Below are 26,378 nucleotides of genomic sequence, written 5' to 3' on the forward strand. Positions count from 1 at the left end.
TGAGCTATCACCTCACACAAGTCAGAATGGCCATCATCAAAAAGTCTACAAATAATAAATGCTGGAGAGAGTGTGGAGAAAAGGGAACCCTCTTGCACTGTTGGTGGGAATGTAAATTGGTGCAGCCACTATGGAGAACAGTACGGAGGTTCCTTAAAAAACTAAAAATAGAGCTACCATATGATCCTGCAATCCCACCCCTGGGCATATATTCAGAGAAAACCATAATTTGAAAAGATACATGCACCCCAATGTTCATTGCAGCACTATTTACAATAGCCAAGACAAGGAAGCAACCTAAGTGTCCATCAAGAGATGAATGGAAAAAGAAGATGTGGTCCATATATACAATGGAATATTACTCAGCCATAAAAAAAGAAGGAAATAATGCCATTTGCAGCAACATGGATGGACCTAAAGATTATAATACTAAGTGAAGTAAGTCAGACAGAGAAAGACAAATATCATATGATATTGCTTACATGTAGAATCTAAAAGAAATAAAAAGATACAAATGAACTTACTTCCAAAACAGAAAGAGATCACAGACACAGAAAACAAACTTATGGTTACCAAAGGGGAAAGGGGGTGGGGGAGGGATAAATTGGGAGGGTGGAATTAACATATACACAGTACTATGTATAGACTAGATAACCAACAATGACCTACTATACAGCACAGGAACTAAACTCAATATTATGTAATAAGGGAAAAGAATGAGAAAAAGTATGTGTGTGTGTATGTATGTGTGTGTGTGTACACATAACTGAATCACTGTGCTGTACACCTGAAACTTACATGATATTGTAAATCAACTATACTTCAATTGAAATTTTTTTTAAATCAAAAGAGAACTCCTCAACATATTTTAAGATCATTAGAGGCACACGAAGGGTTTGTTTATGAGCCACTCACCTGCAGACTACTGGAACCTGCAGATGGCCAAGCCCCGCCACTCCTAATGGCTCAGACTCTCCCTGGGCATCTGGATGTTTAGAGGTCCCCAGGGGAGTAGCCAAACTACCATCCTCTGCCCGAGTCTTTAGAGACATGCTAAAAGAGCTGCTGGAGCCTGGAAACTCCCGTGACTTTTGAGCTTTTGTGTTAAAAATACTTAGCTAAGTTCTGTAAGCAGATAAAACCACACCCTCGTATTTAGTGAGTAATAATATGACAACTAGTAAATTAAAGGAAAAGGTTGCAGGTCGTGAGACAGATAACAGAGATTTCAAAGGGCACAAGTGCTTTATCTTGCCCCATGTAGGAGGAACATTTGAGTGGGAAAAGAGGAAAGAAATAAAAAATAAAATACATATATTTAAAATATAAAAAATAAAATAAATAATTTTAAAATTAAATGGGATAAGCTTTTTCATAGCAGTGCTACTGAGCGCTTAAGATTTGTTTCTATATACATAATTAAAAATAATTATTCTAAAAATACAGGAAAAATTTTTTTTCTGTAAAAATGAACATTATTTTTCAGCAAAAGATTACACTTGCCACATAGCAGACACTCGGAATAAGCTGCAAGTGAACTTTTAAGCTCAATGTAACAAAGGAAGAATTTAAATACATCATATTTCAAGACATGAAAAGAAGATGGCACAACATTAAAAGAACTAAATATTAAAGAACTAAAATATTGCTTCTCAGGTATCACACAAAGCATTTCCCCTTTGTGATCTACTACTTGGAAACCCTTCCTCTTAAAGAGGGATGATCATGGTATAATACTGAAAATGAGCTCGTATTTTCTCAGCATTCTACATTTTGAAAGACAACAGCGACCTTGGCAAACGATCAAGACACAGACACTTGAGACTGATGTTATTTAAAAGTGATGCTTGCGGGCTTCCCTGGTGGCGCAGTGGTTGAGAATCTGCCTGCCAATGCAGGGGACACGGGTTCGAGCCCTGGTCTGGGAAGATCCCACATGCCGCGTAGCAACTAGGCCCGTGCGCCACAACTACTGAGCCTGCGCGTCTGGAGCCTGTGCTCCGCAACAAGAGAGGCCGCGACAGTGAGAGGCCCGCGCACAGCCATGAAGAGGGGGCCCCGCTCGCCGCAACTAGAGGAAGCCCTCGCACAGAAACGAAGACCCAACACAGCCATAAAAATAAGTTAATTAATTAATAAATTAAAAAAAAAAGAGTGAGGGAGAAACTAAGACTTTTTTTTTAAAAAAAAAAAAGGTGATGCTTGAAAATATGTACCCTCCTTCCTGAAATAAGGAAAATTATTCCTTCAGCATTAAGCTTAACAATGAAACAAATAAGGTACGTTTGCCTCTTTAAAAGGCCTATTTACGCTTTCCTTTTAGAGAATAAAAATAGCATACTTCACCCTACATACTTAAAAACTGTTAGACATGATGATTTTTAGTCACTTACAAGCCTGGCTAAAGAATAATGTGTGCCCATTTAGTCCTTCCTGCATTTTCATGGTTAAAATCTGTTTCAAGTTTATTGCAGAACCTCTTCTTTTCATAAGCTGGGTGACTGGCCATTCTCCATGGAGCTTTTTCTTAATTGCTTTGCTCAAAAAGAGCCAGCTGTGTGTCAGCAAGGTTTCTCTATTACCCTTAACAATAAGTTATGCTTTTAACATTATTCAAATATTCTCTTTTTTTCCTACATCCTGAAACCACCATTCAATAAACTAACAAAAAAAAATTATTTTTTCTTCCTAGCTCTTCTACCAGTCTTTTCTAGAAGAGCAGCTGAAATTATGGGGTTTTGTTGTTGTTTTCTTTCCTCCTGAAAGAGAAAGTGAATCTACACAATATGGTTTTATAGACTCAGAATATATACGAGATGTTGATATACATAAGGTGTTTTGATACTTTTAAAAATCACACTGAATTCAAACTATTTTTGCTTAAAATGTTTTTACTATTACTAACTTTTCATTCATATTACGTCAAACAAAAATACACCTGCTAAAAAATAGCATATTCAGCATCCTCAGAAGTACACAAATCAAATTCATTTAAATGCTCCCCCCCCCCAATCTTTGGAGTTATTAAAATAGTAAAATGAAGGTACACCTTCATTTACTGATTAGTTAAGACTTGTGATAAAGACAATCATGTGAAATACAGAGTAAGGTAGTAGCAAAACTGACTTTTGATTTTAAAAAATATATTAATTTTAACACTTTCAATTAACTCTGCAACTTCAGAGTTGAAAGTTAAAATGTGATTGATTCATAGCCATTTGATAATGGACCAGATCCTGCTGGGAAGATATATTCCTTGGTGGCTCAACTTCTACACCAGTGGTGTTCCACCTCTGTGCTGTGGAGGACAGGGGCTGCCTGAGCCCCACTCTTGCTCACGTTCCCTGCAACCAGGCGCAGAGAGCCCAAGAACAGGAAGGGCTCCCCTACTGAGACTGAACTGGTCGGGGCTCAAGGTAAGTCCCACAGTACTACCAACAAGGAATAGCCTCAACCAAAATGCCAGTGGTATCCCCACTGAAAAATGCCAATTTAGAGGAACACTGTTTTTTTTTTACCTTTTTCTATGTCAGTGCGGCCTGAGGGCAGAGTCACAGTTCTTGTACCGAAAATTTACACGGAAAGGACAGGCTACTCATATAACAGGTTCTGGTCCAAATAACGAAAAGTAATTTAAAAAATATGATTTTGAGGTGACGCTTATTTCCCCAAATTACACTGCACTAACCTACTCAAAATTTCTGACATTTCTTTCGCCATTTGTTCCCTATAAGAGAAATGATAATACAACATAATTAGATAAAAGACAACTATACAAATTACTTAAAAGATCTAAAAGTATAATTAAAATTTATATTTTCAACAGGATTATTGCTTCATTAACCATACACTATTATTTTACTTTGTAAAAGTCGATAATGTACTTTTCAATATATATATAGCCATACAATACAGCAAAATTTTTGTTTAAACCCAGTTAAAGTTACTTGAACTTCACTTTTGCAGAAACTTTTAGATAAAATCTCATGAGAGCCATGCTTCTGTGATACTTTTATGGATAGAATATAATCAGCATGTTCTAAATGCATCTAAATGTAACTTGGCAGGATACAGATTCTATACAAGGATTTTTGCACCGGGGTTGCTTAGTAAATATTAATTAGACAAGGTATAATAGTGGTAAACCAAACTGATCTATTTTACAGTGCCAGAGTTTAAATAAGAGTCTGATATACTCAAAGCTCTAAAATTCTGAATCAAAGCATGCCTAAGAAAATTCAAATGCATCAAGCACTTGCTAAAGATCTGAAGTGTTCTGACCTTTCAAGGATAAACATTTCCCAATGGCAAAAACTTGCTTTTCTTTTATTACCCAGAAGAGTGTAACTTTTCTCAAAATTTGCTTAATTCTGTGAAATGGAATGTTCATGTCATCATGTTCATCAACTTCATTAGTATTTTACTTTCCTGTCCTTTGTGCTCTTCCTTTATAATTAATCATTTTCTCATTCATTCTATTCATCAGACTCTGGTAACCTCAAAATCTTGTAAGTCAGCAAAAATCAAAAGAAAAGAAGATGGCTATGTCTGCCTCAGGGCTCAGTTTTCCGGATGCCGGCCAAGACCTGGGACCCTGATTATAAAGGAGCAGAGGACTCTCTCTGTTCTTGTGAGGAACACTGGCTAAGGTTCGGTGCTGACAGAGGTCTAGCCAAGCAAGCACAGTCAGAGAAAAACTAATCTTTCAAAACTGATGATCAAGGGCAACAAAGGCAAAGTAAAAAAACACAAATATCATCAAATAAAATCAAACTAATAAGAATTTTCTAACTTCACATTTCTTTTGCCACAGCAGATTTCAAGGGAATGAATGGCCTTTCAAAGCTCTTTACTCCAAAGTCTGTTCATCATGTGGAGATTTCATACGCAGATGCCCTCACACCACCCACGCTGGACGGGCAATCTCTACTGATTTAGCATCCCACCTGGGCATGTTACTGCTCTAGGAGCTGCACCATATATACTGGATAGAAACGGCTCCTGCATCCAGGCGTTTTTTTTCCTTCTGATTTTTCCAACCTATATGCAAATGCTCACAGTTTCACCTCAGACATCAGTTGGTTGCTAGGCTTATTTAATTCGAGCTCAAATGGTAACTGTGAAGCAGTGGATGCAACGGCACCCACTCAGAGATAAGTTTCAAAATCTGAGGTGCGTTGTGGGAACAATGATGCTATGAGAGTCCACTGCTGGCATCTGATGAGGTGAGGGGTCAGGGATGTCAAATGTCCTGTACAAGAAGAACTGCCCCATGTCCCATGTGACTTTAACATGTCCACCAGACATATAGAGGTGAAACGCACATCTACATATAGTTACATGTAAACTATAGACACATAGTTATACATAAAGTTCTACATGTAAAACAACCCTCTTTTTGCATGGTTTTAATATTCACAGAATTTCTCCACTACTGTATAATGGAGAGGACACTGTATTTAACTCTGTTCAGAACTTTACAAAGGACTGTTCACAATTTCGTGGCATTTAACTGACTGATACAACAGTCTTATATCAATTTGCATTTGTAGCTGCTGCACTCATGGTGATTCTATGTATATGTGAAAACATCTGAGTACCTGACCACGTTTTCCGTTAGTTGTAAGCAAGCACTTTCATATAAAGTAAATATAATAAAATAAATAATTATAAATTACTGTCCTTTTATTTCTCTTTTACATGTATTGTTTAGAGAGAATTATTAATGTAGGTTGCATCGTTCATAAAGCATCTGTTATTGGTACTGGGGTCTGACAGAGTTAAGAACCATCACTATAAGGGGTACAGGTGGAGTCCTAAAAGCTATTAAAATTCAGATTTTAAATATATTTCAAAATTATATACATATAGCACATATGTAAAAATATACGCAAAAATATATTTTATGCATATAAAGTATAATTTATATGTATATCCCTATTGCTACTTAGATTCTCTCTCTGTGGGGAGATTTTCATAACAAAAAGATACACGAGCACCAAAATTAGCATTACGTATATAACTTTAGATTATGAGCTATTTTAGATATTAGCAGAATGAACTATTATATATATGGAAAACTAAGCTATCTGCCATGACTCAAATACTGTATTTTATTTATTCTTATTTATATCTCTACTTCTACTTTTATAACGACATAAGTAAGGGATAATTAAAAACACATAAAACAAGATGGGTATTAAAGTTTAAACAAAGTGAGTGGGCTTCCCTGGTGGCGCAGTGGTTAAGAATCTGCCTGCCAATGCAGGGTACATGGGTTCGAGCCCTGGTCTGGGAAGATCCCACATGCTGCGGAGCAACTATGCCCGTGAGCCACAACTGCTGAGCCTGTGCGTCTGGAGCCTGTGCTCCACAACAAGAGAGGTCGCGATAGTGAGAGGCCCGCGCACCGCGATGAAGAGTGGCCCCCACTTGCCACAACTAGAGAAAGCCCTCGCACAGAAACGAAGACCCAACACAGCCATAAATAAATAAATAAATAAATAAAATTTAAAAAAAAAACAACAACAAACAAAGTGAGCAAACACAAAGAAAGAAACCAAATCATAAACTACTGTGATTGAGCACTGAACTGGAGCATTAAACATTTTTCCTGGGCAAAATAATAATTATGATGATAATGATAATGATGTAAAATTTACTTCAATGAGGAAAATGTTTCTCCTAAAAAGTATCCACAACCTAATAAAGAAGAAGAAAAAAAAAAAGGTTATATGATTAAATCAGTTTTAAAAGGGAAATGACATACGGTGTTATTTTGGGTCCTGCTCCATTAATCCTGTGAAAAGAAGACGTATATTTTAGTCAATACCATAACCAATTCTGAACTGTGAAAATCTGGATTGTGCCAAATTTGTAATTCAGTGACTCCGCAAATTGATTTTAAAAACTGCATTATCTCTATTTAATCTATGTATGAGAACACTCAGAATTTTAATGCTTTTAAATCTTCATTACAAATGATTAGAAAAAAATAAACTAAAGGCATTCTGTGAAAATTAAAGAGTGAATATATTACATCTAGATTAAAAAACTATTCATGTGAGGTTTGTGTGCTTGTTTTTAATAGAATCTAGATATTACTTTATAATTTAAGGTAGTGTGAAATCATTACTTTGCATCAGGATCATACGTGTAATCGATTGAGATATTTTAAAATATATTACGTATGCAGGAAACAATTCTTACTTAGAAGTTACTGGATGGGAATCCAAGCTGGAAAAGTAACTTGAAATTGTTTTTTAATGTATCACAGAACCCAAGAACATTTTCATGCCATATATTAAGAACAGAGTTTAAGTAACTCTGGTTCTTAATCATAAAGAGGTTTAATCATATGAGAGGTTCTTAATCATATGAGAGGTTCTTACTCATAAATGTGTTAGAAAGAATTCAGTGCTAACAAAGGTAACATAAACATTCAAAAACATTTAGATGTAGCCCATGGAGTAAGATAAAATGATCAAACATGGAAAATCTATAGACAACATCATATCCACAATGAAGTGCTAATGCTTTTAGTACAGTGTATAAAATAACCTGGCAGTTCAGTAGGGAAGGAGTTCACGGGGACCTGAGGGTCAGCTCTCTTCCTGGAAGAGAGCTGGCAGACAGGACCTGAAGGGACAGTCCAGGGAGGGACACCATTCCTAAGGCTGTCCCACAGGAGAACTAAACTAACTCTTCTGCGGTTCAAGTCATAACTGCTTGAGTATCTCCTAATTACTTGGTAGTGGTCCCATTACCAAGTTAATTCTGTTTAACTTAAATCATAGGTAACTCCTCCCTTAAGTTAAAGGTCCTAAATGGTCCACTCCTTCTCTGAGACCACTCACGTTGGAAGAAGTGCATCTTTTTGAGGATGAGAAGGGGCCCACATATGAGCCAGTATCTTACTCATGTTACCTGGAATGACACTGGATAGAGCTAAATATTTCAAATGCTTAAACATAGAGTTAAGCCATAAATACCAACAATGACTCCATTAATGAGTCTCTCACTAACAAGCTTCAACCATAATAAAGTCAGCTCTGTCAAGTGCAGGACTTCCTCACACATATCAGGGCCACTGCTCAGTCCATTAGGAGCCTGGCCTAGGCCACTAGTCAGTTATCCACAAAGGCTCCGCCAAGCCACCCAAACACAGGTGGGAGGAACCGAACAGCAGCTGAGCTAAGTCTGCAGTTACAAAAGCCACAGGCGAGCAAAAATATCTTAATTATAGTGAAATGTTAATAAAGAACCCAAACAGTGGACCCAAACCAAAGAGCTTAACAATTATTATAACACATAGGCATATTCAGTTTATTTAAATATAACTTTCATATGCAATTCAGACTCCAGAGCTCCCCGATATAATCATTTACTAGAAAAAGTGTGAAGGCAACTTAACGTACTCTTTTCCTTCCCTATCTCTGTTTTCAGCTAAATAAAATCTAATCACCACCCTGCAATGTGGTGGACCAAGTTTTTTTTCCTTGCACAAGGAAATAGCAACATCTAGTGGTCGTATTTTAATTATTTTGTCGTAAACAGTGCTCTGACATTCTGACAAGCATGGTTACACCCATCTATGTGCCTCTCAATATATATACAATATAGATACCTACACATAAAGGAACCCTACAAACTAGTTTGCTTTGTTTTTACAAATAAATAATAACAATAACTAACGTTTCTACATTCTGTATTTTTAAAAAATGAATCTGTTATAGTAAAACCTTCCTGCAACTTTTAATAAGAACTTCCGTATTCCTCCACACTCCATACTATTTAGAGACAATTCAGAAATGTGAGGAGCCAAGATATTTCAATGTGATTAAGCTTTCTTTTTGGAAAGGGAAATCTATTTATTCTAAATCATGGGGAAGCTGGGGGGAGGGTGTGTGTATGCGTAAAATTTCTAAAGTGCTAGGGTATATGACATATTTTTAAAATTTGCATTAGGAAAGCAATGAATTCCAACCTCAAAAATTATTAAACTGGATTATAACATATTCACTGATTTTTATGCCAGTGTTTTAACAGCAGATACTTAGAAATTATCTGTCTACCCTTTATACAATACTCTGATAATTTCAGAGTAAAACTTAAGATATTCTCTTAAACTACTCAAGAACTGAAATATCAGCTTTAAACTTTCAATAGTTTAACAGTTTGATGAAGCCAATAGCTTCATTCACTTGGGTGGTGTAAAAGTGAATATAAATAATTTTTAAACGGCAACTATACCAGGACCTAAGGAATAGGACTTCCGCCGACCCTAACGCTGGAAAGAGGCAGGCAGGGAGGTCAAGCGGCAAAGCCCCGCCCCGTCCGCCGCCGCAGGAAAGCCCCGCCCCCTCCACCCCCCCCAAGAAAGCCCCGCCCCCTCCGCCGCTTCGGCAAGAAAGCCCCGCCTCCTCCACCCCCCCACCCCCCGCAGGAAAGCCCCGCCCCGTCCGCCGCTGCAGGAAAGCCCCGCCCCCTCCACCCCACCACACACACCCCACCCCCGTAGGAAAGCCCCGCCCCCTCCACCACCACCACCACCCCCCAAGAAAGCCCCGCCCCTCCGCCGCTGCGGCAGGAAAGCCCCGCCCCCTCCACCCCCCCACCCCCCCGCAGGAAAGCCCCGCCCCCTCCACCCCACCACACACACCCCCACCCCCGTAGGAAAGCCCCGCCCCCTCCACCCCACCACACACACCCCCACCCCCGTAGGAAAGCCCCGCCCCCTCCACCCCACCACACACACCCCCACCCCCGTAGGAAAGCCCCGCCCCCTCCACCACCCCACCCCCCCGCAGGAAAGCCCCGCCCCATCCGCCGCTGCAGGAAAGCCCCGCCCCCTCCGCCCCCGCATCGCCCGGCGCGGTACCTGCGCAGCGCCGGGTCCACCTGCGCCTCGTCGCTGATGAGCTCCGCCTCGCTCTGCGCGATGCGCAGCGCCAGCTCCCGGTCTCGGCGCTCCTGCTCCAGGACCGCCTGCTGCTGGGACTCCTCCTCCCGCTGCCGGGCCAGCTGCGCCTCCACCTCCGCCTGCCAGCACAGAAGGCCATGGCAGCCGGGCCTCCCCACTTGTTTACCTGATCATTCCCCTCACTACGTAAAACTGTTCCATACACTTTTTTTTTTTTTACTAAGAAATACCTACTGTTTAACCAGAAGTCTCTTCTATATTATGATTAATGCTACCTCGTTCCCCAAACCAAGAGTCCACCATTCTATCACTAGAGTATGAGTCTCCCAAACATCACATGAGTATCCTAGGTATCACCTTCACACCAACACCTACACAGCAGAGGTCAGGAATTTAAAGTGTTGGCTGTGCTCAGGATGAACCAGAAAGCTGAGACAGACAGACACTCAAATAGGGAATCAATTATTCTCAGACGTGGACTTTTTAAAAAATGGGGGTAGGGGGACTATCTTAATCCTAACCTATTAACATCAGTGTCTACAAAGTTATAAAACAACATTTTTAAAACATTATATAATGTAACTGAATATTGATCTGACTTTCCCCCTATGAATAATAACAACCTAATACTTATTGAACAAGGCACTATTCTAAATGCCTTAACACGTGTTAACTCATTTAATGCTCACAATCACTATTTATCTCCATTCCAGAGAGAGAAAACTGTGGCCCACATCGTGACTTGTGCAATGTCACAGTTTCTGTCAGTGAGGGGCTGGATTTGAACTCACTTCCCTAGCTCCAAAGTCCCGTCCCATAACCACTTGAGAAACTGCCTTCTGCCTCTAGACTAAAACAATGACAATTTATACCTAGTAAATCAAGATCTTCTGTTTTGTAATTTTGTAGATTTCATTTTGATAGAAATTCAGTCTGATTGCCTACTGAGTACAGACCTGAATACGTTTTTCATCATCTTCCCTTTTCTTTCTCTCTTCTTCTTCTTGCTTTCTCTTTGCTTCCATCTCAAGTTTCCTAAAAAAAACAGATTACTCTTCAAAAATTTAATATAAAACAAGAAATCCTTCAGAAGAAAATTTAACTATTAATAAACAAAGGTTACAAAATGGGAAGTCAAATTAACCTCCTGGCTATAGACATTATCAACTTATTTTGAAAAATAAAATAAAATCTAACTCTACTGACAGCAGTTCTTCAGAAACAAAACAAATACAATGATATTCCATAACCTTTAACATCTTTGGATTAACTTGGTCACCAAGCTACTTGTAAGGTCCTTATCACAATGCTTCTCTCTACTCCTCCAATTAGACAATCTTATATTCCTTCCGCCTGCCCTACTATGGCAAGCTTCCAAAATGCCATCAGTTTTTAAACTGCAGAAAAGAAGTACCTTCTTCCTAGATTATAAAATAATACGAAAATCATAGTTTTAAAAAGAACTCAAGAAATCCTCAGGTGTAAGAGTTTAACCAAAATTCAGATTACAGTTAGAATCATTTTATGTTATGATTGTAAAACGAGCTTACTTTCTCCATTTTCAAACTTATTCTAAAACTAGTATTTAAAAATAAGAATATGACTTTTAAAAATAAGAATATTCATTGACCACCATCAACACGAAGAATTCACTGTCCTGTCAGCTTCTAATTCAAGGCGACAACATAAACCCTTACATCCGCCTTTCCTCCTCCTCCTTTCTTCGACGTTGTTCATCTTCTTCACGTCTTTTCCTTTCTTTTTCCATTTCTTCTTGGATACGCCTCAGCCTTTCTGCTTCCTCTTCCTGCTGCTTTTTTTTCTGTAATGCACTGAGGAGGACCTCTGAGCTTTTAACTAGCGCATCATATTCTTTTTGTATTTGTTCCCTTGTCATCATGGTGGACTTAAACAAAACAATGGACATGTACTTAAAAAGTTATCTCTTCTGATACACACAACGATATGAATATACTAAACACTACTGAATTGTACATTTAACAAATGGTTAAGATGGTTAAGTTTAGTGGTATGTGTTTTTACCACAATGAAAAGAAACCCAACATGCACATATACAAAGACTGGAAAAGCTGGTAAGCAGTAAGCCCATTATCTTTTCATACTGTTTAAATATTAAATATTCAAGAAAATTTTTAAAGTTATCTCTCTGCACAAATATTTGAGTCTATTTCCTATCAATCAAGTAATCAAATATCTAAGGGTGTACTGTGCACAGACCAATACACTGTAGTTCAAAGTTATTTTTTAAGGAATGATTAGCTAATTTTGCCAGAGTTTACTACTCTTTAACAATAATGTTCAAATAATACCTCAGGGATACTTAAGAAATTATCAACTACACCCAAAACTGATGGATGATTTTCTTAAATGTGGCTGGGTTGATTTTAATTGATTTAATACCACATAAAGGGGATGGCTCTTGACAGATTTGCAAAATCAGCTAAGGCTATCCAAAGCGTTTTCATTATTCTCTTGACTTCTTTCTCCACTCTTCCTCCAAGATTCATCACTGTCTACCATAAAATATCTGTAGAAAACATCGTAAAAGCCTCGGTCTGAGGTATTATATCCCACATAATTGCACTGAATTATGAAAGTAGATGAGAAAAACATTAAGACCCTAAAGTACAACAGAAAAAGATATGAACAGACAGAGGGAATATAACTAACGAACAAGCACATTGAAAAAATTTTCAGTCCCGCTAGTAATCAAATGAAAATCAACACCAAAAAAAAGAGGCCCCCTTTTTTTTTGCTACAAAATATGGAGGAAAACTGTTATTTCGTAACAGTTAAGTAATTTATGATATAGCCTATATGAAGCTAACGGAACAACAGGAACGAGGCACTAACATAGTGATAAGGATACAAAATTAAATGTACATGATAAGAACTATGCAAAAATATGTACATATAAACTAAGATTGAGAAGAATATGCAAGAGTATAATAGTTGAATGTGCTAGTGTCGGGGGTAAGGATTTGGGGGTGATTGTCTCCAGATTTTCAGTAGTATTATATTACTTTTATAATTTAAAAATTAGTTTCTGAAAGTAGAAAAACATGAAACAAAATTAATATGCATTAATCCTCTCTCAGTAATGATTTTGCAAAAGCTTACCAACAGAGTATAGTGTTTTAGTTAGTATTTTGGAAAAATCTTTCCTAGCAACAGATGAACTGCACAAAAATTGTCTTCTTTTTAATATTTTTACAATGAAAACTTTCAAATATAGAGTAAATAATATGTTGGGCATCACTTATCACTGAGACTCAACGTCTGTAACGTTTTGTATCTTTAAAAAAAGGACAGGGCTTCCCTGATGGCGCAGTGGTTGAGAATCTGCCTGCTAATGCAGGGGACACGGGTTCGAGCCCTGGTCTGGGAAGATCCCACATGCCGCGGAGCAACTAAGCTCGTGAGCCACAGCTACTGAGCCTGCGCATCTGGAGCCTGTGCTCCGCAACAAGAGAGGCCGCGACAGTGAGAGGCCCGCGCACCGCGATGAAGAGTGACCCCCACTTGCCGCAACTAGAGAAAGCCCTCGCACAGAAACGAAGACCCAACACAGCCAAAAATAAATAAATAAAGGACAATACCAATAACAAAAGGTATTAAAAATTATTTTTAAAGGTCAAAGTCATTTGGATTAAAATTACATACCTTAATTTTGGCCATTAAAGCATCAATAGAAATTTCAAGGTCCTTGACCTGTTTATTCATCTCTGGTTTTCCATCTTTCAGTGCACTTACTACTTCGTTAAATTTATCAAGCCGTTTTTTCAGTGTGCCCACCTTAACCAGGCCATCAATGCTGTAAAGATAACAACACTACATCAGAGTTTAGTTTCACCATTTAATGCTGCAGACAGATTTTTCATTTTAATAAAATACCAAACATATTGTTAAACAGAAGATTTCACTTCTGTTTTCATGTTCTTCAATAGTCTCTTTTTTTATGATCTTTTGTTGAGGGTAAAAGAAATCATCAAATATGGATGTGAATGACATTAATATGTGTCAGTAAGATTTAAGCCTTCTATACTTACACTGAAAAATTTGAGAATTCAAATTATAGAAAAACTTAAAAGAGTAGAATCAAATAAGAAATAAAGACCAAACTGACAGTGAGACAATATAATTCCTACAGGTAATCTTGAAAATTATGGTCAAAATATTAATGAGATGTTTTTAGAAACAATGTCAATTTGACATTTATCAATAAACTCAAGTCACTAAAATAATCAGAATAAAACAGCTTCTTTCAACCTTTTACAGTGTTTACATTTTTCTAAGCTACTTCAAATCCTTTTATAGAATGAGGCAAGTAATGAATTAATGAAGCAATTAATTAACTAATGTCCAATAAATAACATGAATAACAGACTAATACATCTTTTACAAAGAACATGAGACAAAAGGAAACTCTGTGAGTATGCAAACTGCTCTTCATTATGACTTTATGCCATTTTATATTAGGGTAAATAGGTTTTTTTGGATTCTTTAGGCTCTCTATTCATCTTACCGAGGTTTGTGTCGTCTTTTGCAAAGCCACATTCGAACCGTTTTCTGCATTTTAATGCAGGCTTCAGCTCGATATTTTATTTTGTTTTTCACTATGTGTAACAGGAAAACATAATGACAGAAAATTACTTAGTTTAAATCAGACATACAGGATTTTTAAAAACCATTCATTTCCACAAAGCAATTCTCAAGAAACACAAAATCTTGATGAACATATTATATCAGACATCAAAACTGGCAAGTTTAACATTTCTTTAGTTCTTTATACTTCTTAAAATAAAAAGCATATCATGTATATGGCTAGGTGTACATTTTAAATATATTATCTCCTTGTTATGCTACATTAATGCATCCCAAATTGTCCTAGGTAATATCGGTCTAGGAAATGGTAACAGGCGGTGTCTTGAAAAAAGGATTCACCTGTCAAATGAACTCAGGAAAAGCTATGCGCTACATCTCCTTCTGGAGATTCACAATGAACATACTGAGTGAGGTCTCTAAGAATGCTACAATAAAGGACTCTACTTAACTTCAGTTACTCGATACCCTAGACTGATCTGACCTGGAGACATTTTTTTCAGAGGTCCCCCATTAACATGCTGCAAAGATCCTGTCTACTTACTGACTTGACCACTGCACAACACCGTCCACAAACGAACAGCACAGTAGAAATAATTTTAATATAATATGTTTTCCATCATAATGCAATGTTTAAAGCTGAAGGCGTTTAACTATAGTGACAAGTGTGTTCACATTTCACTTGGAAAGTGATGGGAAAAGAGCTTCTGTTGTCTTTTTATTATTATAGTTTTGTTTTTATTTATATCGCAGTTGACTAACAAAAGACCTCATGATCGCATGCACGTTGCTTGCATGATTCCTTATCATTAGGTCAAAGGAATTCTTTTTTATTAATAAGCAGCAATGCACTGAATCCTCTTCATGTGCCTAGCACTCTTCCAGGTACTGTGGAGAGTATGGCTGGGGCGGGGGATTATAAATTTAATCAAGTTACTAACAATACTCCCTACAACTAAAGGTTTGCTATAGACCATCAGGTAACCCAAAATTACTCTGTCCCTCATCCTTGTTTCGGGTCAGAGATAAGTAGTTGCTACAATATTTTAAGACTTTAGACTTTGCCCTTTATTAAAGGAAGCTGTAATCAAAGGCTTTTAGTTAGAGACTCTGGGCAGATAAGTCTGGGAAGCCAGGAAAACCAGTTTGGGAGCCACTGAAGCTACTATGCAAGCTGGGGAGAAGGGGCTCCAGTAAGGCAGTGGCAATAAAGAAAGAGCGGAGAATGTACAGTGTCTGGAAGGGGGAATCAACAGAGCTTGCTGACTGGCATGATTTCAGGGACAAGAAGAGGCAATTACGACTGTGACACTTTTAGCGTGTGTATTCTGGTGATGCCATGGGGGTGGAAAGAAAAGTTCTGGCTTCAGTCTGAGAGACTGGGGTACGGTGTGGGGAGCAGGGGAGAAAGGGAGAGGAAAGGAGGGTGGGTGGAAGAATCAAGATAGTGAGTTCTGGTTTTTTTTTTTTAGGTCGTGATGAAATTAATTATCATATAATGCATGCGATTAAAGAAGATAAGTATCATACACTCACAAAACTTAAAAAAGAAAGTCCACAGGTACGACTTTATTACATACTACATGTAAGGCGTCAGGGGAGGAACCAGGGACATAGCATGAATAAGAGACACAGTCCCTGCTGTCGAGCGCTCACCACCGAGGCAAATGTATAACATTCCACAAACCAGTTCATTTCCAGAATAACTGCGCATCTCGGAGTGGAAGGAAACACCTACGTTTGATGACAGACAGTGAGCACCACTGAACCTTCTTCCAGCGGCTGCAGATGAGCCAGTGATGGACCCTCTTGACCAGCTCTGCTAAGTGGTCAGGGTCGGACTTCATAATCTGATCAAATTCTGCAAACTAGGAGATAAAAATCATTGGCCAACAGTATCAAAAGATAGGTGTGTTTAAACACACAGAGAGATACAACATAACTGGAACTCAAATCCAAAATCTAGCTTTCTGGAAGTGGTCACAAGCCCATTACACAGACATGTCTCAGTGGGGTACACAGCAAACCCAAGCACACTTGGCTGAATTTGGCTGCCTTTCTCTTCCTTCCTCCAGGATCTTTTTTGCAGTGGTTGGGCTGGGGGGTTACTCACTGCTAGTTCGCAGGCTCAATAGGAAAAGTAGAAAAAGAATCTTAAATGACCACTGCAGATGGTTAGCAAAAAGGTTTTATGGACAAAAGAATGAAAACAGGTCTACTATCTCTCTGAGCTGGCTCAGCCATATTCTCAGATCACTGGAGAAGTGAAGGTCAGCTCTATCAAATCAGGTACCACCAAAACTACTGTGTCTCTCCCGATTCCCATCTTTATTTTGGTCAGAGGTAAGAAACTGCTACTAAGAGACACACAACACAAATAAAACATCTACTAGGTTATTAAATACGAAAATGCATTATTTCCACAATTTACCGCCAAATTACATATTGATTTCTATCCTTTACCAAATATCCCACTACAATATATTGAAGATGTCACACATCTATCAAAATAACAGCTTCTTATAATCAAAATTAAATTAAAGGTAATATAATGAGATTAAAGATCTTTGAAAATCTGCTTTGCACTTTCACTGTATCCTTCTGACTGATTAATTTTTCTGGAGGCAAATAAGACCAAGTGCTTTACCAAGCTCTTAATTCTAAAATAATTACTACAGTCCTGAAATGAGAAATGTTGAGTTTATGATAAATATGTTTGATTACAGCTAAGCCAACTATGAATACTTATATTCTTAACATTTTTTCTTTTATAAGAGATCATATAACTTCTCTGCAGTAAAAATATTCACAGGAAAGTGCATACATTGGTAATGCATTACACAGATTTAATTTCATGCCCCAAGATGTGAAATCAGATTTATTTACTATGATTAATTTAGCCTTCAGGGAACTAGAGATATTTATTAATGATTTTGCTAAGTCAAACAAGTATAGTTGTCTATTATATAATAACAATTGTGTTTAAAATTATGAGAATGCAATATTCAATCAATATTAAAGAAGTCAGGACTGGTGAAAATATTATGAACAGATTGTGAGGAGCATTTAAGTATTTCTGTATTGTATATATTTAGTTATGAAATATTCTATAACTCAATTTTGTATCCTAGTACAGGACTAGTACAAGAATCTGTAAATACTAAAACTAGGGGTAGCCTAAGAAAATTATGTTACATACAAAAGTATTTATACAGTCATTCCTTCCACGATTCGACAGAAGTCAGCACAGACTCCAGTCCAATTTTCTGTATGTTACACATCTATCAAGCTCTAATAGATCTCATTCTCACAATGAAGACTCAAAAGTACTGTGAATTTTTTAATTATTGAAGACGGAATATGTTTTAGAAAAGCTTTCAACTTGTTTAAAACAGAAGTATCTCAGGTTAACCCTTATTTAAGTAAAAAATCCAACTAAACAATCCTCTGATTCCAATACCTCCAAAGCTTGGAAAAAAAAAAAAAAAACCTGTACAGAGTACTATATACATTGTAAACTTCTCACCAGAGGGAAAATTGCGTGTATGTGTGTCACACACATATGCATGCTCTTTAAGAATAATATAAATCACTGAACACTTAAAAATATTCACTGACTCCAACTCTCCATATTAATTATGTTAAAGTTTAAAATAAAAATGTATTTACCTTGCCAGGTCTAAAAAACACTTTTGTTAACCCAAACTTGTAGTCAATTTCATTTAAGCCCAAAGCTTTAAAAAGAGCCTGAAAAATAAAATGTAAATGCCAATTAGGGATTAATAAGAAAGATAGTTTATAGCTAAGATATCTCAATTTAGGTAGTATTTGTACCTTACAAAATAGTCTTGGATCTAATCTTGCGAGTTTATCAGGCATATACTTTTTATACATGTTGTAGAGTTCGTGAAATGAAGCCCGCGATGGGAAACCGCCCTGCATCAAGTCCAAAACAGACACCATACCTACATTCAAAAACAAACAGAAGTTTTACTGCCAACCACCGTGCAGAAGTCCAAGGATAACTTGCAAATGATCAAAGAATTTTATAAATTAAAAGGGGTAATTTACAGAAATTATCAGCAATGAAATATTACATAGAAAATATCATACTTATACTCAATATGTCCCAGCTTACCCACCACCTAAAAACTACTGTAGCCAAATTTCATCTAAAACTAGCTTGACTAACTATTTTCTAGAGACAAACGACTGGTCTCTAAAAAATTCAAATGTAGTTTGTGTCTTTTTTTTCTGCTGGAAGCCTTTGTGTCACAATCACAGTATACGAGGCAAAGATCTGCATTAGGCTATTTTCCAAGTCCTGAGGTTGCTTTTGGAACAAGATTCCTGGTAAGAGTCTCCAAGACAAAGTCAAACACATTCCCCGATTCTCACCAGCGCTTCAAGCAAACGGAAAAGATAGGAGAGCACACTTTCTCACTATAAAGACCCCCTTTCACTCACCTCTCAAAAGAATTAGTCTACTGGGGTAAAGAGTCTATAGGATGACTATCTATATTCAGTATAACTCTACTAAGTGATTAATTTGAGCCTTGAGTCAGTGTGAGCTCTTCATGTCAGGAAAAGCATAAAATAGGGAAAGGCTCAACTACTATAGATAATGCCAGGACTTTTGTTTATAGAAAGACCTGGATTTCAGTCTACAGGACTATTTAAATCAATAAAGAAAATAAGATAATTCAATAAAAAGTGTTAGGGGCAAATGGCTAGACATTTAGAAAACAAAAATAACATCAGATCCTTACCTCACTCCTTATACCAAAATAAATTTCTGCTGGTCAAAAAGTTAAATTAGCAAAATAAAATTATAAAATATTTTAAAATGAGTGGATTTTTATTTTAAAATAATCTCATTGGAAAGATAGCCTCTCTAGGCAATCAGACTGAATCTTAACCTATCTGATTGGCAAAGATGTAAAACCCCAATAGTACCTGGGGATGATGACGGTGTAGGAAAACACACACATACATTCTTCGTGGGAGAGTAAACCAGTGCAACAATTTTAGATGGCAGTTTGGAATATTTATTTATATTATTAAATTAATATTAAGTGTTAATAATAGATATCTATCCCTTTGACTATTTTCCACTCTGATGAATCTATCCTACAACTTGTCACGTATGTGGGCAAAGATATGCACAGAGAAGGTCTACATGTTCACTGGGTCACTGTTGGTAATAGAAAACACAGAAATCACTTAAATATTAAATAAATTATAACCGTATGATAGAATATGATATATTTATTAAAAATAACAGGGCAGAGGTTTAACAAGTATGAAAAATATGTCCAAGACACAGAGTTAAGTGGTCACCCCTGAGAAGTGAGACTTCTTTTTACTTATATTATTCTGTACCATTTCATTTTTGTTACAGTGAACATATATAGCTACTATAACTTAAATATAATAAATATATATTATATGCAATATATAATTTATATATAATACTATAATGTATAACATTATGTATTATAATTAAACAAAGTTTAGTATTAAATTAAACATAATCTTAAATTAAATTTAATATAATATAATGGAACATATAAACGCAATTATTCCTATGGAGAGTTCAGATCTAGATTTAGTTTTTGGCTCTGCTTGGAGAAATAAAAGTAAGGTTTGGTTGATATTGTCACAATTGTTGGCCATTTTATTTATATCAAACAAACAAGTACCCTCAGAAATGTGTGCATCCCAACCTCTGAGTCCCTTGGCTTGCCCTGTAGCTGCAGACAACTAGGCTCACAGAAGTACATTAAGAATTTCATGGGGCTTCCCTGGTGGCGCACTGGTTGAGAATCTGCCTGCCAATGCAGGGGACACGGGTTCGAGCCCTGGTCTGGGAAGATCCCACATGCCGTGGAGCAACTGGGCCCGTGAACCACAACTACTGAGCCTGCGCGTCTGGAGCCTGTGCTCCGCAACAAGAGAGGCCGCGATAGTGAGAGGCCCGCGCACCGCGATAAGGAGTGGCCCCCACTTGCCGCAACTAGAGAAAGCCCTCGCACAGAAACGAAGACCCAACACAGCCATAAATAAATAAATAAATAAATAAATAAAAATTTAAAAAAAAAATTAAGAGCTTTGAGATATAATTAACAACAACAACAAAAAATGTTTTCACAACAAGGAAGCAATGGTAATTATATTACCTGATGGGTCTCTTAGCTAACACTACGGTGGCAATCCTTTTACAATATGTTAGTGTATCAAATCAACACATTGCACAACTTGAACCTACGCAATGTTATATGTCAATTATATCCCAGTAAATCTGGAGGAGTAAAAGACACACTCTTTAGGTCATATCAAAGGGCCTTGGGGAGACTCAGATTGAGAATATGTAGCTAGGTTGTCCAGTGTGACAGTTGCTAGGCACATGCTCTGTAGTTGCACTAGCCACATGTGACTATATTTAAATTTTTTTAAATTAAAATTAAATACAAATTAAAAATTCAGTACCTAAGTCATACTAGTCAAATTTCAAGAGCTCAGTAGCCACAAGTATCTAGTGGCTACCATACTGGACAACACAGGCATAGAATATGTCCACCTCCATGGAAAGTTACACCGAACAGCACTGATCAAGAGTGAGAAGGGGAACAGGCCTAACCCAGAGCTTAAAAAACTCTAACAAATAATATCTAGGTAGAAGATGACCCTGCAGAGGAGGCAGGAATGGCCAGAGAATTCAAAGGAGAGGCAGGGACACACGCTGTTTTAGGCGCTGAGGAAAGGCTATGTTATGGGGATGGGGCAGAGGCAAATGCTGCCGGACTCCACTGAGATGAGGTCTGAGGAAACATGTGGTTCAGGATCAAGGGAATCACCGGAAACCTTATTAAGAATTATTCTGACAGATGGCCTACAGACACATGAAAGAACGCTCAACATCATTAATCATTAGAGAAATGCAAATCAAAACTACAATGAGATATCATCTCACACCGGTCAGAATGGCCATCATCAAAAAATCTAGAAACAATAAATGCTGGAGAGGGTGTGGAGGAAAGGGAACCCTCTTGCACTGTTGGTGGGAATGTAAATTGATACAGCCACTATGGAGAATAGTATGGAGGTTCCTTAAAAAACTACAAATAGAACTACCATACGACCCAGCAATCCCACTACTGGGCATATACCCTGAGAAAACCATAGGTCAAAAAGAGTCATGTACCAAAATGTTCATTGCAGCTCTATTTACAATAGCCAGGACATGGAAGCAACCTAAATGTCCATCGAAAGATGAATGGATAAAGAAGATGTGGCACATATATACAATGGAATATTACTCAGCCATAAAAAGAAATGAAATGGAGGTATTTGTAATGAGGTGAATGGAGTTAGAGTCTGTCATACAGAGTGAAGTAAGTCAGAAAGAGAAAAACAAATACAGTATGTTAACACATATATACGGAATCTAAGGAAAAAAAAAAAAAGGCCATGAAGAACCTAGTGGCAAGACGGGAATAAAGACACAGACCTACTAGAGAATGGACTTGAGGATATGGGGAGGGGGTGGGGTGAGATGTGACAGGGTAAGAGAGTGTCATGGACATATATACACTACCAAATGTAAAATAGATAGCTAGTGGGAAGCAGCCGCATAGCACAGGGAGATCAGCTCGGTGCTTTGTGACCACCTAGAGGGGTGGGATGGGGAGGGTGGGAGGGAGGGAGATGCAAGAGGGAAGAGATATGGGAACATATTGTATATGTATAACTGATTCACTTTGTTATAAAGCAGAAGCTAACACACCATTGTAAGGCAATTATACTTCAATAAAGATGTTTAAAAAAAAAAAAAAGAACTATTCTGTTGGACACTGAATTCCCTCGGGTTAAAGAGCGAGTGGAACGCAGGAAACTGAGAAAGCAAGAAGAGAATATTCTTGGAGAGAAAAGCAAAAACTGGAGAAAAGAAAGTGAGGCCAGAGATAGGGAGGCAGCTGGAAGGCAATGTCGGTGAGAGGGAGTGAAGATGAGGTTTCGATGGGAGAAACCATCTCAGAGCTTCAATACAGATCATCAATACTGAAGATTAATGAAAAGGCAGAAAGGGATGGATCCAAAGAACTACAGTCTCAATGAGGAAGAGAGGCACTTCCTACTTTCTACCAGGAGGGCAGTTGTGCAGGCAGAAGAAGTGTTTGGTAGCACACAGGTAAGGCTTTCAGCTTGTTAGTAAAAAGAGGTGAGGCTGTCTGTTAGCAGAGGCTCAGAGACTTGAGGAGAGCAGGGTGGGTCTGACTGGTCTGGGGAGAAACAGAACCTGCTGGCCAGGGAAACTTGGTGGGGCGGGTAATGAGGGCCCTTTGAAGGTTAGTGGTCATGAGTCTGTAACAGTGCCAATCTATCTTGCCCACTTTCTCTGTGCAGATGAGGACAAAGGACACAATTAGATTCACAAACAGCTAAGGTTTTCTGAGAAGGGTCAAGGGTAGACGTAGCTTTGGGGAGCCCGAAGCTTATATAAGTAGGGGAGGGCACTTTAAGAAAAAAAGTATGAAATTACAAATTACAAAAGAATACAAAATCAGGTTCGGATTTTGATAGGAGCTCATTTAAATAAGGTACCCTGAAGCTAAAGCGACCTTAGCTTTCTAATAAATCCGCCTCTAAGAGTAGCAAGATAAGGGGTCAGGGAGGCAAGAGAGTTTCAGGAAGTGTCCCAGGCCTGAATCAGCAGGAGAGGAGAGGCCTCACCCGTGGGAGAGGCAGGGGTGGTGTGGGAGGGATGGAGGATGGGCACGGAGGAAGGAACACAGGGAGCCCAGGGCCCAAGACTTGGGTGACTAAGCACAGGCAGAACGTGGCCGGGTGAGGGGTAGAAAGTGGTAGTTTAACCAAGTGCAGAAAAGTTCCACAGAAACCGAGGGTATTGTGTTGTTTTCTTTTTTTTTTTTTTTACAAGTAGTAGAGTGGGAAGCAAGGACACCAAAACCCACCGCCTGACCCAGTTACGTGGGGAACGAACCGCTGCAGGCCTGAGAAGGCCACGGAAAGCACCCACGAAGGGAGACCTGGGTTCGCAGCTGAAGAGTTTTTATAAATTTTGCTTCAATGATGTCAAACATCGTAATTGTGAAATAAAACTATATCCCAATATTGCTCAAATAATTTGTTAGCCCTTCTTTTGTTATAAATAAAGGAAATATAAAAGTCTTAACTGCACTTAAAAATAATCAAGATAGGGCTTTCCTGGTGGCGCAGTGGTTGAGAATCTGCCTGCCAATGCAGGGAACACGGGTTCGAGCCCTGGTCTGGGAAGATCCCACATGCCGCGGAGCAACTAGGCCCTTGAGCCACAACTACTGAGCCTGCGCGTCTGGAGCCTGTGCTCCGCAATAAGAGAGGCTGCGATAATGAGAGACCCGCGCACCGGGATGAAGAGTGGCCCCCACTTGCCGCAACTAGAGAAAGCCCTCGCACAGAAACGAAGACCCAGCACAGCCATAAATAAATAAATAAATAAATAAAAATTAAAAAAAAAAAATGAACTCTGATCTCTGATCTAATCAGAGATCAGAAGGTTTAAAAAAATAAAAAAAAAATAATCAAGATAGTTGTGAATTATTTGAAAACACTGCATATATTAAATTTTATTTGAACTAAGACTCTCGACACACCCCAATACAGATTACAAAAACAGAGAAATACCTGAACATTGAAGTTGAGACAAAATTTGAGCTCCTTCAAAGTCGTGGCTTGCCATCCTTAAATTAGGCTTGATACAACGAATAAAGCTTGCTCCCTAGAATAATAAAGGTACTTTTAAAAATGATACATATAGCATTCTTATTTTTCTATTTCTATGAATACCAGCTACTTTCAGAGCATATTATCATTAACTTCTGAACCTCTTTTAAAATAATCACTAAGGAACTTAAGACCATTAGAATACTTTTATAACGTAAAGCATTTATATACTAATATTAGAAATATACATTTTAGATTTGAGTGCCAAAAAATTGTGTTATTGTAAAAAGAAAAGTCTCTCCTAGTAAAATATTTCAACATATTTAAACAATACATTTGACAGCATGACATACATGTGATTTTATTCTACATTTAAGTATATTTATATGCTGTGTTTCTGTGATAAGAAAATTGCCCTATGACAAGATGGCATAAAATTATGCCTCTTAAAATTTAGGCCAAAGTGCTAAAAAAAAAAAAAGTCAACCTTTCTCATCATTCTATTTTAAAAACATATAGTAGGTCCCTGAGCTGCACCACTGCACATTTTAAAGTTTTGTTTGTTAACCGATATGTATTTTAAAAAGCTTAAAGGCATTCATTTACAATCCGTTATCAGATTTTTGCTGAATGAGGCAGAGAAAATATTGCTATGTACACAGTGAAACTGTTGGGAACTGAAGCTAATACACTAAACATCCAAATAACAGCTTCTCTTCCAAGTAGCCACCTTGCAAAACTGAATAGTTAATGTCAACAATGACGCTCACTGCAAACACTTTTAGAACACTTTTTAGAAATGCCTTTTTTAAAAATCACAAATATAATCCAATCATTTTACAGTAGCATTATATTTGGGTGATAAAAATAAAATATCTCTTCATGAGACTTGGTTTTTAAAGAAGGTCTGTCCTTAAGAGATAAATATTTGCAAACCATGAGGATAGTTAAAAGAATTTCTTAATGGCTTCAAAAGCAAATCTAACAATAAGTTAAGCGATAATAGCACAGAGGGAATAAATATTTGGCTTTCAAATGACTACATGAAAAGGAAGAGTAATCAGTTAAGTTCTGTGGATTTGCTTAAAAAATAAGTCTTCTCATGAAATCATGCCTCGTTTATATAACCCACGTATCAAATTTCTTTCTATGGTGAATTTTTCTTTAAAAAACAGAGAGAATTAAAATGTCTAGTTAAAAAAAAGGCTCCTAGGAAATACTGCCACTATAATAGGGCATAAAAATATTATGTCCATTTTTTCCATATCAGCACTGTCATGTTCGAGAATGTTACCACCAGAGTAATAAAATGAAAATGAATTATATGCATTATCTTTAACCCTAAAAAATACATTTTCCTTCCCTATGATAACTAATTATTTTCACTTTCCTGAAGCTATAGGATAATCTTAATAACATTCAGAGAATTCTATAAATTTATAAAACAATTTGACTGCACATATATATTTGACCCTTCTTCAGAAAAAACCTAACCAAAATGACAACCATTTTAAAAACTGATTTTTTTTTTAATGATGAAATTTGGTTTTAAATGAATTTCTAATTATTCCAGGTTTACTGTGCTTATTTGAGTAATTACTAATAATAGTTTAAGAGGACCATTTAAAAACCCTGTTTTTGAAGACTTCCCTGGCAGTCCAGTGGTTAAGACTTGGCACTTCCAGTGCAGGGGGCACAGGTTCAATCCCTGGTCGGAGAACTGAGATCCCATGTGCCTTGCGGCGCAGCCGAAAAAAACAACAACAACAAACAAACAAAAAACCCTGTGGCTTTTTTTTAAGTGTACTCACAGTACTTCGAAGTTTATCCAGAAGCAAATTTAACTGTGTCTGTAGAAGAAAGGAAATCACTTCATTATTTCAAAGAGCAGAAGTACATAATACCATAAGTAAATATTAGCTTTTCAACATTAGAATAAAATAACATGCAATAAGACTGATATATATAACACTTTACAATTCAACAGCTTCTGGTACACAATCTCTTTAACAGATAGTAACATGCAGAAATGTATGACTAATATATGATGCCAAGGACAGTAACTTATTTTACTTACACAGAACTTATACAATTAAAAGCCTGAAAA

At 37.5% G+C, this 26,378-nt stretch overlaps 1 protein-coding gene and 1 long non-coding RNA gene across 11 annotated transcripts in view; one reads left to right on the forward strand and one right to left on the reverse strand.

Moving 5' to 3' along the window:
- Positions 1–26,378, forward strand: part of LOC309666676 — a 314,729-nt gene that overhangs the window by 140,729 nt on the left and 147,622 nt on the right. The window lies entirely within an intron of this gene.
- MYO6 (myosin VI) overlaps positions 1–26,378 on the reverse strand; it is a 141,579-nt gene that overhangs the window by 10,351 nt on the left and 104,850 nt on the right. For 3 of the 10 annotated variants that reach the window (XM_082474155.1, XM_082474154.1, XM_082474161.1), the window contains 13 exons: positions 26,083–26,121; positions 24,233–24,326; positions 18,380–18,510; positions 18,215–18,292; positions 16,284–16,413; positions 14,469–14,559; positions 13,607–13,757; positions 11,620–11,828; positions 10,879–10,957; positions 9,881–10,041; positions 7,210–7,248; positions 6,770–6,799; positions 3,689–3,727 (listed from right to left, as the gene is read on the reverse strand). In XM_082474155.1, coding sequence (XP_082330281.1) covers positions 3,689–3,727; positions 6,770–6,799; positions 7,210–7,248; positions 9,881–10,041; positions 10,879–10,957; positions 11,620–11,828; positions 13,607–13,757; positions 14,469–14,559; positions 16,284–16,413; positions 18,215–18,292; positions 18,380–18,510; positions 24,233–24,326; positions 26,083–26,121 — 1,271 coding nt within the window. The remainder of the gene's footprint in view (positions 1–3,688; positions 3,728–6,769; positions 6,800–7,209; positions 7,249–9,880; positions 10,042–10,878; positions 10,958–11,619; positions 11,829–13,606; positions 13,758–14,468; positions 14,560–16,283; positions 16,414–18,214; positions 18,293–18,379; positions 18,511–24,232; positions 24,327–26,082; positions 26,122–26,378) is intronic. The other 7 variants (XM_082474151.1, XM_082474153.1, XM_082474157.1 and 4 more) reach the window with 4 other exon arrangements.

This window comes from Balaenoptera physalus (genome assembly GCF_965194825.1).
Source record: "Balaenoptera physalus genome assembly, chromosome: 9".
In the NCBI taxonomy this organism is placed as follows: Eukaryota; Metazoa; Chordata; class Mammalia; order Artiodactyla; family Balaenopteridae; genus Balaenoptera; species Balaenoptera physalus.